The sequence below is a fragment of the Sebastes umbrosus genome, chromosome 12 (genome assembly GCF_015220745.1).
Source record: "Sebastes umbrosus isolate fSebUmb1 chromosome 12, fSebUmb1.pri, whole genome shotgun sequence".
Lineage (NCBI taxonomy): Eukaryota > Metazoa > Chordata > Actinopteri > Perciformes > Sebastidae > Sebastes > Sebastes umbrosus.
In genome coordinates, this window is record NC_051280.1 from 1,769,205 (window position 1) to 1,786,299 (window position 17,095).

Here is a 17,095-nt window from a genome sequence, read left to right on the forward strand (position 1 = left end):
TTAAAGGTAATAAGTACTACAATAATATAATTCATGGTAGTAAGATAGAAACCTTAAATAAATAAACTAATTAATTAATTAATTAATTAGTTAATTAAGTGTAAAAAAAAACAGCACATAGAAAATAGTAATTATGTAAATACCATAGAAAGCAGGTTAAGTATATTCTATATAAGTGATCCATGTATCCCATATCCTATAGAAAAACGGTGGGCTACCTCTTATAGCATAGGTTATTTTTTCCAAGGGAGCACATTAATTTACCTCATTAATCCACTGAGTAATATTGGGGGGATCCTCATGATTCCACTTAGATGTGATACATCTATTGGCATCAGTGATGGCCAGGTTAAGAAAAAACCCTTATCCTCTTGGAGGGAAGATTCAGATCAGTCAGGGCCCCCAACAATAGTAATCACCGGGGAAAGAGATATTTTCCTTGATAGGACTTTTCCAAGAATGTTACCGTGCAGGTATTCACACTTTCTCAGAAATAGCAGCCGTATAACACAGCGAACTTCCCAATGTGGGAAAAATAACATTAGCCAGATTGCTTTTTGTTTGTATACATTTGAGTGGATTTTAGCTTCATTCTGTGGGTTTTCACTCAGAGAAGAGTTGAAAACAAATATTAATTCATATGTTGTTATTATTATTATAAACTGAAATGAATTTGAACTGAACTCAGAAACCGTTCCCCAGCACTGAGTAATAGTGTGCTGTATATGGGCTGATATAATCTATCGTCTACATGCAGTACCTAGCATCTATACTGGACACAACACACACCTGCGCAACTCGCTCAAACTGGAACAGATATTGTAGTATCAGTAGATTAACAGACTGTGTGTGTGTGTGTGTGTGTAGATCTCTGTGGTGAAGGAGGAGCGTTTTTACCCCAAGTGGAACCCGTCAGCGCCCCCCACTTCCACTGGTGAGGTTGGACCCCAGACTGGCATCATAGCTGGGAAACTGGCACTCAACAAGCTGCACCAGGAACTGGTTTTCCAGGGATTCTCACAGGTACCATAATGTACTTGTGCATGTGTGTTTGATATAATGACACATTAACTCGCTCTGCAATCTGTTTAAGGTTTTTAAGTAAAAAAAAAAGGAAGCAGTTTTAATAGCTCCATCTTTGGTGCTGATTATTGCTGTGTCTCCTCACTACCTTTCATAGAGATCACTTAGCGTGTCCAAGTTGAATCTCTAATCTTTTTCCTCTCCAGGTGTTTGTAGACCAGGTTGATGCGGATATTGTTGCAGTTACTCGACACTGTCCCAGCACACACCAGTCTGTGGTGACGGTGTGCAGGACAGCCTTCTGGAACCCCAAAACCCACCAGTACGACACCAACGTCCCACCCATGTTCATACCTGGTATGACGATAACATCATCACCGTTATATTAGAAATCAAACATGTATTTCTAAATATCAGGCTTCCAACAAATCTTCCCAATGCTGAGAATATCTCTCTCTCTCTCTCTCTGTGTCTCTCTCTCTCTCCAGGGAAGATAGAGGAAGTGGTACTGGAGGCGAGGACAGTGGAAAGGCCTGCTGGGAGTTATAAGAAGGATGACAAACACATCAACGGCATGCCAGAATACACTGTGGAAATAAAGGAGCATATATCGGTAAATATTGCGATGATCATTTTTAAATAAATGAGCATACCAATAAAATAATTATAATATCTATATATATATATATCTATATAGTTACAGGAGAGTACAGTGGTGAAGCAAGCTGGAGTGATATCTAAAGATCGATCAGAGTTTGTGCAGGAGATCACCTTTCAGAAGTTGACACCTGGCAGCGTCATCGCCTTCAGGTAAACCACACACACACACACACACACACACACACACACACACACACACACACCGACACAAAACCTCAGCACAAAGTGAAACCAGTACTGTATTTGCATCAGCGTTGAAGAAACATCGCAAGTTGTTCCAATACCATTCTTTCCTTCCCGATACCTGAACTTATCTGAACTTACCGTATCGGCCGATACGGAGTTCCGATCAGATACCAGTGCATTAAAAACAAAATATATTTTATTATTATTATTATTTAACAGCTGTATACTACTGACCCTGTGTGGATGTGATATGATGACTATCTTTGTTGTATCGCCTAACTCAGGTTAAACCCATTGTAAAACATGAACAAATGCATTCAGAGAATGAATGACATAGAACTTTCTTTTATTATCTAGTTTGACAGTCTTGACTAGAGTTGGGCCGGTGTAAACGTTTTCAAACCAGTTTGATATTAAGCCACAACTCCGGACCGGTATACAAAATTTTACCACCAGGTGTCGCACTAAACTCAGCAGCCGCTTGTCACAAACTGAGAGTAGCTGGTCCACCTTAACAGCCCACCTTAAGTGAGCCTGGGCCGTTGTTGTCGTTAGCTTCAGGGCTTCACTTTAATCAGCAGGTAGTCAGCAAGACACAGGAACTTGGTTTGGGTCTTGAGGAGTTGTAGCACCGACAGTCTAAACTGTACACACACTGCACTGCTATGTTCACACTTATAACGTCAGTGTTAACTTCATTCACCGTCACACGCTCGCTTCGTCCCTCTCGACTGCACGCTCGTTAACGTTATGGGCCGCCAGGCTTGCAGTACACTGACGGAAACCCGTCTTGTCTCGTCACCCCAAAAAACACAAGAACTTTCTAGTAAAAAAACACAATGTGCGTAGTGCGCCCCTTCCCCCTCCCTCCTCTACTGAAATTTGATCTCTGTCATGTTGCCGGTGTTATGTCGAAAACTGCGACAGTGGTTCCATTAGTCCGTTTATACACAAACATAATGTTAATCACATATTGCTTATCACTAATGCAATGCAAGCTGGATTTAACACCGTGACGTCGTCAGCAAAGGTTGCTGATGTCGGCTACTTTTTCATTTGCCAGAACGTGTCATAATGACAAATGCCGGTTCAACAGGTTAGCCATGAAGTCAAACCGGTGTAAGCTTGTGCACCGGACCGGACCGGCAAAACCGGGAATTGACCCAACTCTAGTCTTGACTGTAAAATATTGACACATTGCTGACATTTTGAAAGCTCTGGCTAACGTTACACGCTCTGCGAGCACCTGCCTGATCAGTACTGTGCATGTGCAGATCTCAACAGAGAAGAGAAAGAAGCGAGACGGCTCACTCGTTAGCTACTTCCATCATCAGCTCCAGGAAAAAACGATCGCTGCGTCCGAAATCGATGATGTACGGATCAGGTAGCGAGCGACACGTTGTTGCTGTTGTTGTTCCTGTGTAGCATAAATGAGCTGATAAATGATATGATAGCGTGTTATCGGATCGGTGCACACACTCCCGTACTCGCCGATACCTGATCCATTTCAGGCCTAATCGGAGGCAACTCTACAAGGCACGTTATCATCCTCTCCATGGTTTAACTAAAGGTCATTTATTAGCATTGTACATTTGGATCAGTTGTTAGTCACAACGTTTTCTGTGACTCTTTCTCTTCCTCACAGGGTTAGTTTGGACCCCAAGGCCCAGAAGTTGGTGGGGGTGTTGAGGTATTATCTGACACAGTTCAGCCCAAAATATAGGAGAGGCAGTGCAGTAGATGATAACCCACCAGAAGCACTGCAGAAACCCCTGGCACAGTGAGTACAATCTCAGAAGACACAGAATATATATATGTGTATATATATTTATATATATACACATATATATGTGTATATATATATATATATATATGTATATATAAATATGTTTATATATATATACACATATATATATATATATATAAGCTGTATATGATACATACTGTGAGGAATAAAACAGATGATAGATGATGATATGAAAAAGCAGCACCTGCATGTACAGTATCTCATTTGGTAAAGCCGCACATCCATTCTGAACTGTTTATTTGAAAGCTGTGTGTGTTTCACAGGCTGATGTCCAAGCTGACGTTAGCAGACCTGAATGTCCTGCTGTTCCGCTGCGACGCAGAAGAACAAGAAGATGGTGGAGGCTGCTACAGTATTCCAGGATGGGAGAGCTTCAAATACGCTGGACTACAAGGTAGTTAAACACAGTTTCTAGTTCATTAGGTATATTGAAACAAACTAAGTGCTAAGGAAAGACAATTACAACATTCTATGCAGCTTTGTAGCAGTGTTGAAGGGTTACTTTGGTATTTTCAACCTGGACCCTAAGTGTCTAATGGGGACAATTTTGAAACTGGTCCAGTATTGATAGAGAACGCTGTAACCGGCAGCTGCTAAACAAGCTGCGAGGGCAATTGTGCAGCGTCAATGTAACATTATTGCCACTAAAACTTCTTGTTTTTACCACTGACAGGCTCAGGTTGTTATTATAAGTATCTGACTACATTATGGAAAGGACCCTACAGAAAAAATCAAACCTTTTTCTTTCCTTTCACTTGATCCGGTCAGTTTGTTATTGTGGGTAACCAAGTCTCGCTCAAAGAGCAGTCTCGTTGTGAAATCTGAATATCCGGCAGCAACAGGTCCCACTCTTAAAAGCATTCTTCCTCTGTGGGCAGAAGGAACCCACAGGAACACCACCAGTCTCCTGAGCTCCGAGGCCTTACAGCAGCTGGTTCACCCTCCTCTGCCTGTTGCCTCTCTCTCTCTCTCCTCGTCCGCTCTTCAATTTGTAGGAGCTCTTCATCTGTATACTCCAGCTCAAATAAATACGGGCCGCCATCAAATTCAAAGACCTGAACCACATTATCAAAATTATCGAAATGCTACGTTTTCTGTACTGGTCTCCAACACAACAGACTCTTCTCAGCTCTCCTCTCTCCAACTCTCACTCGCATCCACCGTTGTCTTCAGAACGAGCCTCCTCCTCTCCTCCTTCTTTGTAGGACTCTTTCCATAATGTTGTTATACACTTATAATAATAACAGCCTGAGCCTGTCAGTGGCAAAAACAAGCACATTTTAGTGGACTGATACTGCACAATTGCCCTTGCAGCCCGGCAGCTGCAGCACTCTCACAATACTGGACTCATTTCAAAATTGTCCCCATTAGTCACTTCAACATAAAAAAAATGGGAAGATGGGGTCCAGGTTGAAAAATATCAAAGTTACCCATAGCTGCAGTGATTTTCGGCTGTGGCTCAGAGGGTAGAGCAGATCGTCCACCAATCGGAAGGTCAGTGGTTCGATCCCCGGCTCCTCCGGTCACATGTCGATGCGTCCTTGAGCAACACACTGAACCCCAAACTGCTCCCGAAGGCATAGCCATCGTTGTGTGAATGAGTATTTAGATTAGTAGTTTGAGCATTAGATCCTGACACTTGCTCTGGGATTATGCTGAACATGCAGCAAAGATAAAGGATGATAACTTACAACAATCACTCGCTCAGTTTCTTTACACATGCATTAACAACAACAAAAGAACCAACTGTACACACTGGTGTTTTTAGTTTTTCACTTCACACCAGTATGGTAGTAAGTATGACCAAAACCTCTTGGCAGTCGTGTTTAGCTTTCACACTGATATTTGACCCTGGTATTTCTCACATCACTGGCCTACTGTGACAGGAGTGTGAATGTAGTTGTTGTTGTTGTGCCTGTGCAGGTCTGATTTCAGTGCTGGCTGAAATCCGTCCCAACAATGACCTGGGCCATCCTGTGTGTGCTAACCTCAGACAAGGGGACTGGCTGATCGACTTTGTCTCCAACAGACTGATACGCAGAGAGGAACCACTGGCACAGGTGAGGCTTTTACAGCCTTAAAGGGCCACGTCACCTAAATTACAAAAATACTTTTTTTTTTGTTTTATTTGTTAAATGTGTGTGGTTTAAATGTTAAATGCGAAATTCAGAGCATATCTATGATTAAAGGATTGCCTTCACACGGCTCTCGACATGGAGATGGCTGAGCTGGCGGCTCACAGCTAACAGTGCTCAAAGCTAATGGTGCTAACAGCACTAACCTGGGGGGGGGGGGGGAGGGGGGGGAGGGGATTAGCGGGTGGGTGCTACGCTTCTGCGATGCCACTGTGGGTCAGGCGGTGTTATCAGCTGTAACCGCCTCATAAGGACAGTGCAGAACGGCGATCTAGCCACTGGGGCACGCCCACATGCACTAAAAGGCATGCCTGGCCTTCCCAGCTACATAAACAAAGCTCAGTGAAGCTCTGATTCCAACACACACGGAGGGAGAGAGACTTCATTCTCTGCTCAGGTAGACATTACTCCTCTATATCTTTACATAGCAAACACTGTTTGCTGCTTTATTAATGCTCTGAATATCATATAGAGAACCTGTAACCTGTAAGTGTGTGTTGGCTTCTTCACTATGATAAGTGTCCGCAGTCCTGAAGCCGATTCTGTAACATTGTAACATTGTGTGTCTGCAGGTGGGTCAGTGGTTGGGAGCTATGTTTGCCTACCTGAAACACATCCCACGCTACCTCATCCCCTGTTACTTTGATGCCATCCTGGTTTCAACCTACACTACAGCCCTGGACGCATCTAACAAACTCATGTCCAGGTAGGAATTATGGAAATTACATTGTTGAGATCTAAAATGAAAAGTCTAAAACTATGAATTCGATATGACTGATTTGTTGCAGTTAAGTGACATTTTTCCATCTCCTCGTCCAAACAGTTTCATCCAGAACGGCTCCAGCTTTGTTCGCTACCTGGCGCTGGGTTCAGTTCAGATGTGTGGCGTCGGACACTTGCCCGCCCTCCCTCCCCTTTCTACGAAACTCGAGGACGTTCCCTACCGTGTCAGTCCAATCACAGGCCAGAAGGAGCAGTGCTGTGTCTCATTGGCTGCAGGTAGCCTAGCAACAGACGCTTAATGGCGTCTCTCTCTCTGTGGATAAAATTTACAACAAAATAAACCGAAAGAATCTTTTACAAAAGTGAAATTAAAACTTTAACAATGAATTGACCATTTCATGTTTTTTTCAATCATCAGGAGTGTGAGATGAAGATTAAATTAAATCATTATAATATACATATATACAGTATGTAGATGGCTGATTTAACTGATATACATTCTTTAGGTCTTCCTCATTTCTCCGCTGGGATTTTCCGTTGCTGGGGCAGAGATACTTTCATCGCTCTCAGAGGACTGATGCTGCTCACCGGGAGACACACCGAGGCTCGGTACGTATGCATGTGTGTGTGTGTATCACCTCCATTGTTTCTGATGAGACATTTTGAGTAAATTAGTAGTTGTGGTATTCTGGGTTACATTAACACATGTATCTGCCCTTCTGTAACTAAACTCTACAATTAACCGTTCTGTCTCGTGGTCTCCATAGTAACATCATCCTGGCCTTTGCGGGAACGTTGCGTCACGGTTTGATCCCCAACCTGCTGGGCGAGGGTCGCTGTGCTAGATTCAACTGTCGTGATGCTGTGTGGTGGTGGCTGCAGTGCATCCAGGTAGGAGGACACTGTAACCACTTATACTTACACACCAAAAACTGACAACAACTGCACTATACTGTATACTGACAGTGCAATATCATTACTACACAGGTGTAATTCATACTGTGCAAATGTTTTCAGGTGGAATTTCATTTAATTCTCACTGTGCAATATAATTTTTCCACTTGTGCAATTTTGTTAATAGTCTGTTTATTGTCAATACTGTATATACTGCTGCTATTTTTATACTTCCTTCTATTTAAATGGTTCTTATTTTGTTACACTGTGTTAGGTGATGCATCTTGTTTTTTGCACTATCCCCTTTGCTGCTCTACACTGCAAATTTCCCCACTGCGGGACTAATAAAGAAATATCTGATCTTATCTTATCTTAACATACACAGTCATGGGAAAATAGATGTAAAGAGGGAGGTAACGTTTTTTTTCAGAAAATTCGTACATATTATACCTTTAACCTCATTATTCAAATAAACAGATAATGCATCGTTACATAAATGTATGATCTAATATGTTTTAATGATGTACTTTATTACTGACTTCTAAGTAATTACTATGTGCTTTTGTTCAGGACTATGCTACCCACGTTCCTCAAGGGCAGGAAATCCTTCGCTGCCCCGTCACACGCATGTACCCTACTGATGACTGTGAACCCAAGACACCTGGAGAGGTGGTATGTACAACTTAAACACACACACACACACACACACACAGATAGAGGTTAGCAGCATGCGCTACCACTAGGAGTCACCAAAGTTAAAGATGTCCAAATCCTACACACACACACACACACACACACAAATTCCAATCAAACAGTTACTCAACCAGCACCACAGTAATGTGCAACTTCACATGTACCGTATATATTCATGTGTGTGTGTAGGAGCAGCCTCTGTATGATGTGATCCAGGAGGCTCTGCAGCGCCACCTAGAGGGAATTTCTTTCAGAGAGAGAAACGCTGGACCCAAGATAGACATGCACATGAAAGATGAAGGTAGGACAGAGAGAGAGTGTGTGTGTTGTTTAAACTATACTACGTACAAATAATACAAGTAAAAGATAATGTACACATGGTACCTTCAGTACCAACACCAGTGTTTCTGAGCTCTTCCTCTCCTCTCCAGGGTTCAACGTGGTCACTAAGGTGGATCCGGCCACAGGTTTTGTGACTGGAGGAAACCGCTTTAACTGTGGCACATGGATGGACAAAATGGGAGAGAGCGAGAGAGCGAAGAACAAAGGCATGCCTGCTACCCCAAGGTAACACACTAACTGATCACACACACACACACACACACACACACACACACAAACACCCACCCTCAGTAGCAGCTGTCTTCACAAAACAAATCCCTCACAGGTTTTTTTAGGAAAGCCAGTTAGAAAAAGGTAAGTTCTCTTTGCACTTTGCATCAGATTTTGATCAAATGTGAGGTGTTTTCCTCAGTTTTACATCAACGTAATTGTGTACGTTGGTTTTTCACTATTTTCCGATGTTTTATAAACTAAATAAATCAAATAATTGAAGTGAATTTGTTTTCTGTAACTCCTTTTGTGTGCAGAGATGGAGCGGCGGTGGAGATAGTCGGTCTCAGTAAGTCAGCTGTTCGCTGGGTCGTGGAGCTCCATGCCGAAGGACTGTTCCCTTATGATGGAGCCAAAGTACACAGAGATGGTAATTTACACCCACACACACACACACACACACACACACACACACACGTTTTATTTGTATTTTCAGATAAAAGAAACATCTCCTGCACTCGTTCTGAATTACAGCAGCCGTGTGTAACAAACACTTTCCGTTCGTTGTGTTCCAGGTAAAGAAGTGTTCATCTCGTACTCCCAGTGGAACCAGCAGCTCCAGCAGTCCTTTGAAGCAGGTTACTGGGTGTCTGGCGACCCAAATGACCCCAATGAGAAGCACCCTGATCTGGTGCACAAAAAAGGCATCTACAAGGACAGCTATGGAGCCTCCAGCCCCTGGTGTGACTACCAGCTGAGACCCAACTTCACTATTGCCATGGTGGTGGTAAGCAGACGCAGCTGAAACCTGCAGCCACTTCTCTGAATTGATGTGTAACTCAGGTGTCTCCAACAAGTAGCTCGCAGTTTCTCCCATTTGAGCGGCTCGCTAAAGGTTCAAAGACTATGAATATAAATTTCATAACGCAAAGTCACTTTGTAAACCTGTTTAAATTTCTATCCAATCAACAGACATCCTGCCGATATGACTTGCGTTAAATAAACAAATATTGAAATGTGCATGTTAGCTATGCTTACGTCAGCCTGGATGGCTTTACATTCAGAACCGGATTAGAATCAAATGTTTTGAATATAACTAGACTAAAGGTTGTTTTCTAGAGCAGCAACAGTAATGTTTCCAACAGCAAAGTTACCATATAAAGTCATTAATATCTCACTGGAAACAAATCTAAAAATAGATCATATTCCTGACATCAAATGCTGAGTGACGTTTAAAAAGAATGAAGAACAGACATCAGTTCTTCCTCCTGTTCTTAGATTACATTCAGACAGCTTTTTTTAGCTTGTGTCGCCGAGGGGTTAAGTTGCTCCAGTACTTTATGATAATAACACGGAGACTCAGTCTGCACCAAGACGGCAAGACCTTGTCAAAGACAGCACATCTCCGCTTCACCTTTTCTGTTCCACCCTTCACAATAAACTCCCCGGACACACACACACACACACACACACACACACACACACTGGAACACTGCTTACTAGAGGGAACTAAAGTCATTCAGAGTCTTCACGAAGAGGCAACTCAACAAAAACACTTGTTTGTAACTAGTCGATTCTGCTCAAGTTATGGTGTACAGTATGACATTAAAGGGACTGTATGTAAGTTTTTACACGTATAAAAACATTTTAAATCGTTTTTTATTGCCAATGTGTGAACAGGTTGTATTGTAACCTAGAAAATGAGAAAAGAATCCCTTCAGGGCGATGAGAGACCCCTCCGCTTCGCGTCTGGGTGCAGCATCGCCCTGTCAGGGATTCTTTCACAACAATGACCGACTCGCTGTACATTATCCCTTTACTTATTTCACTCCTCACCCCTCTTAACCCGCCTGTAGGGGGCGTAAGTGATCAACAACTGCTTCATCAGCAAAAGGTCTCTCCAGTCATCAGCTAGGCTAAAAACCAGGCCTTACCTCGTCTGTTGCAGGCCACATTCTGGCCTCTGTTGTGGCTCAAAAACTGACATCCATAGAAAAGTCTGGTCTCATTTTGAACCGGAGCATCTGCAGATTAATTCCATACCCGATATGTAATGATCCACTAAAGTTAGGCACGATATGAGATGAATAAATCCCTGTTTTTGTTTTCTTTGCCTCCATCTTGACTGTATGGGAGCCGGAATGGAAGATTCAACTGTTCTTTGTTTGTGAGGGGAGTTCACTCTTCTAGTTAGCTGATAGGTCTGTTGAGTGATTAGATCGCTGAGTTGTGATTGGCTGGTTGACGTGATCTTCTGTGTTTAAAGTCTCCAGAGCTGTTCACAGTGGAGAGAGCCTGGAAGGCTCTGGAGGTGGCTGAGAAGAAACTACTGGGACCACTGGGAATGAAGACACTTGACCCTGAGTAATATATACCTTCATACACTCACAACACACACATGGATGTTTTTAGCCATGTGGGAGATCTACTGTATTCATCCCTGCTTGTAAATGTGATCATGACACGTTTAGTGGGAGGATTACTAGTTTCTCTTCTTTCAGTCTCATACTGACGGATTGTATTTGTGTCGTCCTAGTGACATGGTGTACTGCGGTGTCTATGACAACGCTCTGGACAACGACAACTACAACCTGACAAAAGGCTTCAACTACCACCAAGGACCGGTGAGTGTGGCTCAGCCTGTACTGCAGTTCAATAAGAGAAACACTGCTGCTTATAGAGCTGCAGCGCTAACCGACCACTCATTCTATTGTCATTGTATTGAAAATGATAGACATCAGGATCAGGGAACTGAAGAAGCAGCCATACATCTTCAACTCTAGCACACAGGCAGCTATTCATTCATTAACGTTTCAGTCTACAACTATAGACAAAATACACTGTGACATGTTAGTCACTTTCTCTGTATCAGGGCTGATTTAGGGCGTTTTATAACAACATATTTTGAAATGAATGTTTTGTTTTTGCAGTTGAGTCCATTGGCTAGAATAGTACAGTGTGCAGCAGGAAGCTCAGCTCACACAGACGCCATTAACAAGAGACAGAGAGCAAAGCTACTCATCCTCACTTCAACTCAAGTGTTTGGAGAACTTTTCCCCGACATGTAAATCAGGTTGTGACAGGATGTTTCCTCTTAATGGTGCTGCAGCACAATTTTAATATTGTGTGTGTGTGTGTGTGTGTGTGTGTGCGTGTGTGTGTGTGTGTGTGTGTGTGTGTGTGTGTGTGTGTGTGTGTGTGTGTGTGTAGGAGTGGCTGTGGCCGGTAGGCTACTTCCTGCGTGCTAAACTCTACTTTGCCAAGAAGCTGGGAGAAGAAACGTACTCTAAAACAGTCACCCTGGTGAAAAATGTTCTGTCCCGACATTACACCCACCTGGAGAGGTACAGTACGACTGTTTCTGCTTTGCTTTGTTTCACATCATAAAATCATGGCAGATGACATGTCAGCACTATGATCCAACATCTTTCTCACCCCCCTGTAACTTCTTTTTACACATTTTCAAATCTCACTCAGAGAGAGCGCATACCTCCACCAAGGTATACAACGTTACACTACGTTGTCTCTCATCCGTCATCTACCACTTTTTTCTTTCTCACCGCGGACGGACAGCAGCTCCCGGCATACCTCGGAGTCCCACCACACATCCACACACGTATCTCTCTGCTCTCAGAAGGAGGCGGGGCCACGCGTCATCAACGCGTTCATCAACGCGCTCATCAACGCGCTCATCAACGCGTTCATCAACGTGTTCATCAACGCGTTATCAGTTACACTGCGCATGTGTTATACCCTGTGGTCTTAATGCTCAGGCTGATCGGAATCCTTAAAAAAATTCCTGAATCTGGATCATGATCCGGATCGCCACCAAAATCTAAGGGATTGTTCATTGTGCCACACTCCACCCCTCCAAAACATTCATTCAAATCCATCGCAAACTTTTGGCGTAATCCTGCTAACAGACAGACAGACAAACAAACCAGCGCCGGTGAAAACAAAACTTCCTTCCAAGGGAAGGGAGTAATAAAAACAAGCTGATATGTATATTGTGAATGTTGCTGAAGCAGCTCACATTATGTGAATGTCTTAGTTTGTCACGCGCTGTAGCATTAAGAGAATTTCAAAAGGCATACAGAAAGAATGGAAGGCACAGTATATATATATATATATATTTTGTAATGTTTAATGAATCATTTTATTTTTCATTGTTAGTGGATTGTCAGCTCTGACCCCCCCCCCTCCCTCTGCCTCCTCAGGTCTCCATGGAAGGGCCTGCCAGAGCTGACCAATGAGAATGGCCAGTGCTGCCCGTTCAGCTGTGAGACCCAAGCCTGGTCTCTGGCCACTGTGCTGGAGATCCTCTACGACCTCTAAATGCCCCCCCCCCCCACCTCCCCCCACCACCCCACCACCCCACCCAGCCCCTGGTGTGAAGCAGAATCCCTGGGCTGAAGAAGAAGGAGGTCACTTTGAAACACGGAGCTAGCTTTGAGTAGAAACACACAGAACCACTGAGCTGTCCATCCCACTGTTCACTGTTCACATCGTCTGATTGGCTTCAAAACTACATTTATTTCCAGTAGACATAATCTGAGGGGTGATCTTCCTCTTCTTTGGGGTCACAGTGCTCTGGCTGCCTCTAGCTATCCTCTGAGGCTCCTCATGAATGATTGGCTGCCTCTCATTGAAATGAACAGGAGCTCACCGCTCCCTGTGTGTTTGTACCCTCAGTCTGTCGATGACCAGGTCTCCCAGTGGACCTCTGACATCATTTCCTGTGGTCAGAGTGGGGTCTGTAGCTGCAGTCACGTCCCTTAGAGAAAGACTGTGGGGACGACTTAACTGGGAATGTCTGCTCGTTTAAACACATTTAATTTGACCTTTTAATCCTCTTGACTAAAAACTGTAGAAAGCTCATTTTTACTGTCTGTCCCCGGCGACATACATGCAGCATACTGCCAGGTTGAGCCATTATTAAAAACCAGTAGCAACTCCTCATATATATATATATATATATATAAATATATATATATATATATATATTTTAGGGCTGTCAAAGTTAACGCAAATTTGTTTTAACACTCGTTTAATGCTCGTTTAACGCAACTAATTTCTGCAACTTGCGATTTTTATCTATCGGTACCAACCATGTAACCACATAACGCTCATGGTCATCTTCAAAGGGGTCCCTTGACCTCTGACCTCCAGATACTGTATGTGAATAAAAATGGGTTCTATTTTGTGTTGTTAATCTATTTCCAATAATAAATATATACATACATTTGCATAAAGCAGCATATTTGCCCACTCCCATGTTGATAAGAGGATTAAATACTTGACAAATCTCCCTACAATTTGAATGTGATTAATCATTGACAATCATGCGATTATTCACAATTACATATTTTAATCGATTGACAGCCCTAGTATATATAGTTATTACATTCAATCTTTAAAAAAACAATAATAAATATTGTGTAATATTTTGAATGAATTAAATTAAACTGAACCCAGCTCTTTGGTGTTGATATGTACTTAATATCCAGCCCGTTCTCACTCCCCAGTCATCAAATACGGCAGCTTGGTCAGTGGCCCTACGCGTCAAACTATGACTCTTTTCCTAAACCTAACCAAGTTGTTTCCTGTGAACAGAAGTTTATTTTGAAAAGACAGTGTATGCGTGTAAAGAGCAGAAAAGTAGAAACAGTCTAGCGTCATCATTTGAAGCGTATGGCAGCTGATTAAGCTGCTGTATTTGACATGTTGGGAGTGAGAACGTGTTGTAATATGTCGTTATACACTGAAACACTTTGACCCTACTGCCAGTTGTCTAACAAAGAAGAGCAGAACACACTCGTGTTGCTGCCTGAGCAGGTGCTTTTATTTAGCATTTATAACCTGTCAACCTCCTGACTGTTACAGCTCAACCTATCCTCATGTATCCTGTCCAAACAAGAGACCTAAACACCTGTAAAGGCCCTCTTCCATAAAGCATACAGTACCAAACCCTCCACCTGATGCCTTTATACACATAACATAGAATAAACATAGAATCCCCATTCCACCACACTTTCCCTACCAGCCTTATGATGTAGTAAATGTTCTATCATTCAACTGTGTATTAATGTCCAAACATGTGCATGAGCATTGGTTTGTGTTTCTAAAGCAGTTTCCTCCAGTGTAACCACGCTGTAGCTCTCTGCTGGTGGCTGTCTTATAGCTGTAGATTCCACACCAGCAGGAACACAACAGGAAGTACACGATATGAGCCAACTCTTCCTGTGTAAGTAGCTTTAAGACACGCTAACAAAGGTCACTGTGTGTATCTCAACACTTGGATATGTTTGTCCGGTGTAACTGCTGTTAATTGTTCTGTCTTTAAGCCTTGTGTTTTAAAACAACATATCACCTACTACTCTCTAGCCTAAATGGACTCATTTGAAATCCACAAATTCACAAAAAGGATTGTGCGGCTTTTGTAGCTGCTAAACCTGTGCAAATAGGACAAAATGTGTAATTCTCAAAGCACCTGTAAAGGGTGAAATGCACCTCTAACTGCACTGCAAAGCAAACAGCGTCTCCATGCTTCAGTGCTACTTCCATCCATCCATCCATCCATTCTCTTCCGCTTATCCGGGGCCGGGTCGCGGGGGTCAGCAGGTTAAGCAGGGACGTCCCTCTCCCCAGCAATGTTTTCCAGCTCTTCCTGGGGGACCCCGAGGCGTTCCCAGACCAGACCAGATATATAATCTCTCCAGCGTGTTCTGGGTCTGCCCCCGGGGCCTCTTACCAGTTGGACATGTCAATAATAAGTCAAATTATTAGCATCTTCAGAGAGTTGGTTGTAACTGGGGCACATAAGGGGGGGTCATGTGTGCTCTGCAGCACAGAGGCGTATATAGGTTAAATGAGCGCGACCGAGTCCGACCCGAATCGTCGGGTCCCGACGAGCTTCAGGCTCGGGACGACTCTCATCCCTCACAACCGACGCATTTGGTCTCAAGCACATTAAACTTTGCCACATTTACTTTGCACTCAGCTGCAAAACTTTACGGGCGTGGTTGCGCTGTAATATCATTATCTTTTATCGGACCTCGAGACAGGGAAGCTGGCGGTTACTGTGACGCTCGATTCATGGTGCTGTCAGCGGCCGCGATCCATTCTTTGTGAATTGGCCCCTCAGTGCCTGGAACAGTGCCTGGAACAGTGCCACCTGGTGTATAGAACACCGGATCATCCAATTTCAATATGTAAGATATTGGCACTATCCACCCGCCCGCTTGTTCTCTCTCCTCCCGGCTCTCTGGAGCTACAGTATGTGTGCCCCGCTGTTGTCTGGCAAAGGCAGCGGTGGACTGGTACTACCATATCCTGCTGAATGTGGGATATACTGTTTCTTTGTTGAAACGTAAAATGAAAGGAAGGGATTATATTCATTGAAATAAAAAATAATAAAACTAATCACAATAAAGAACAGTTGCCTGTTATTATTATTATTGAATGTATTGCTTCTGTTGTTGGCCAGCAGTGCCGATGGAGAACCGACAGTTGCTGGTGCAACGGCTGATTTAATACGTGGAGGATAATCAACTGTTTTAACAAAGTGACATCATGTCTCTACAATCCTGCAGTCTAGTCATGTAGAACAGTACGAAGCACTTATTAAACCCTATCAGAATCACAATCAGGTTTATTTTGCCAACTACAAACATACATACGTGGAATTTGATTTCGGTTTTTATGCAGCTCTCTCGACGTACTTCCACAGAATAGATAAGCTAAAAAGAAAAGTTTACTGGATAAATAATGGACACAAGGATGTACCCCCCCCCCTCACACACACACACACACACACACACCTTACCACTGTGACATGCATGTGCACCTGCCATTTCATCAGTGTGTCTGCTCTGTAATGTTGTTTACTCGGTGTAGTGTTCCAGTCGCTGTAGACAGAGCGATGCTGAATAAACTGTTACATTGCTTGGCTGTTGCCTCCTCTCTTCTCTCTGTGTGTGTGTGTGTGTGTGTGTGTGTGTGTGATTATTTTTAAGGAGGTCATTATGAATTTCAGAGTCAGCGGTAGGAAGTTATACATACTATTTTAGAAGGCAATAATTAATGTCTATCTGAAAGCAGCTGCTGAAATGACTGTCAAGGCTACTGTATTACAATCACTGATGAAACTGAGCTGTGAGGTGAAGTTACTCCTCTGTTAAGACTCGTAAAGGTTCACCCTACAATATATAGCATTTAAAACTGAGCTTACAAAACTACTTCACCAAGAACAAAAGTAACAAAATGAAACACGAGAACACACAAAGCAACGGTGAGGAAATATTTGATCCTGAAACCTTTTTATCATGTTTAAAGTCTGCACAGTGACCAGATGGCTAACAGCACAATACACCGATCGGCCATAACATTATGACCAGCTGACTAATATTGAGAAGGTCCCCCT

At 43.0% G+C, this 17,095-nt stretch overlaps 1 protein-coding gene across 3 annotated transcripts in view; it reads left to right on the forward strand.

Annotated features, from left to right (window-relative positions):
* The window catches only part of agla (amylo-alpha-1, 6-glucosidase, 4-alpha-glucanotransferase a), a 40,489-nt gene extending 27,363 nt beyond the window's left edge, over positions 1 to 13,126 (forward strand). For 2 of the 3 annotated variants that reach the window (XM_037786955.1, XM_037786956.1), the window contains exons 16-35: positions 868 to 1,023; positions 1,230 to 1,380; positions 1,512 to 1,636; positions 1,721 to 1,833; positions 3,515 to 3,649; positions 3,940 to 4,070; positions 5,600 to 5,736; positions 6,384 to 6,517; positions 6,635 to 6,810; positions 7,041 to 7,143; positions 7,302 to 7,425; positions 7,999 to 8,100; positions 8,311 to 8,422; positions 8,553 to 8,688; positions 8,991 to 9,103; positions 9,249 to 9,460; positions 10,940 to 11,037; positions 11,210 to 11,297; positions 11,884 to 12,017; positions 12,891 to 13,126. In XM_037786955.1, coding sequence (XP_037642883.1) covers positions 868 to 1,023; positions 1,230 to 1,380; positions 1,512 to 1,636; positions 1,721 to 1,833; positions 3,515 to 3,649; positions 3,940 to 4,070; positions 5,600 to 5,736; positions 6,384 to 6,517; positions 6,635 to 6,810; positions 7,041 to 7,143; positions 7,302 to 7,425; positions 7,999 to 8,100; positions 8,311 to 8,422; positions 8,553 to 8,688; positions 8,991 to 9,103; positions 9,249 to 9,460; positions 10,940 to 11,037; positions 11,210 to 11,297; positions 11,884 to 12,017; positions 12,891 to 13,008 — 2,598 coding nt within the window. In that variant the 3' untranslated portion in view covers positions 13,009 to 13,126. Of the gene's footprint in view, positions 1 to 867; positions 1,024 to 1,229; positions 1,381 to 1,511; positions 1,637 to 1,720; positions 1,834 to 3,514; positions 3,650 to 3,939; positions 4,071 to 5,599; positions 5,737 to 6,383; positions 6,518 to 6,634; positions 6,811 to 7,040; positions 7,144 to 7,301; positions 7,426 to 7,998; positions 8,101 to 8,310; positions 8,423 to 8,552; positions 8,689 to 8,990; positions 9,104 to 9,248; positions 9,461 to 10,939; positions 11,038 to 11,209; positions 11,298 to 11,603; positions 11,812 to 11,883; positions 12,018 to 12,890 lie in introns of those variants that run through there. The other variant, XM_037786957.1, reaches the window with a different exon arrangement.
* The last annotated feature ends 3,969 nt before the right edge of the window (positions 13,127 to 17,095 follow it).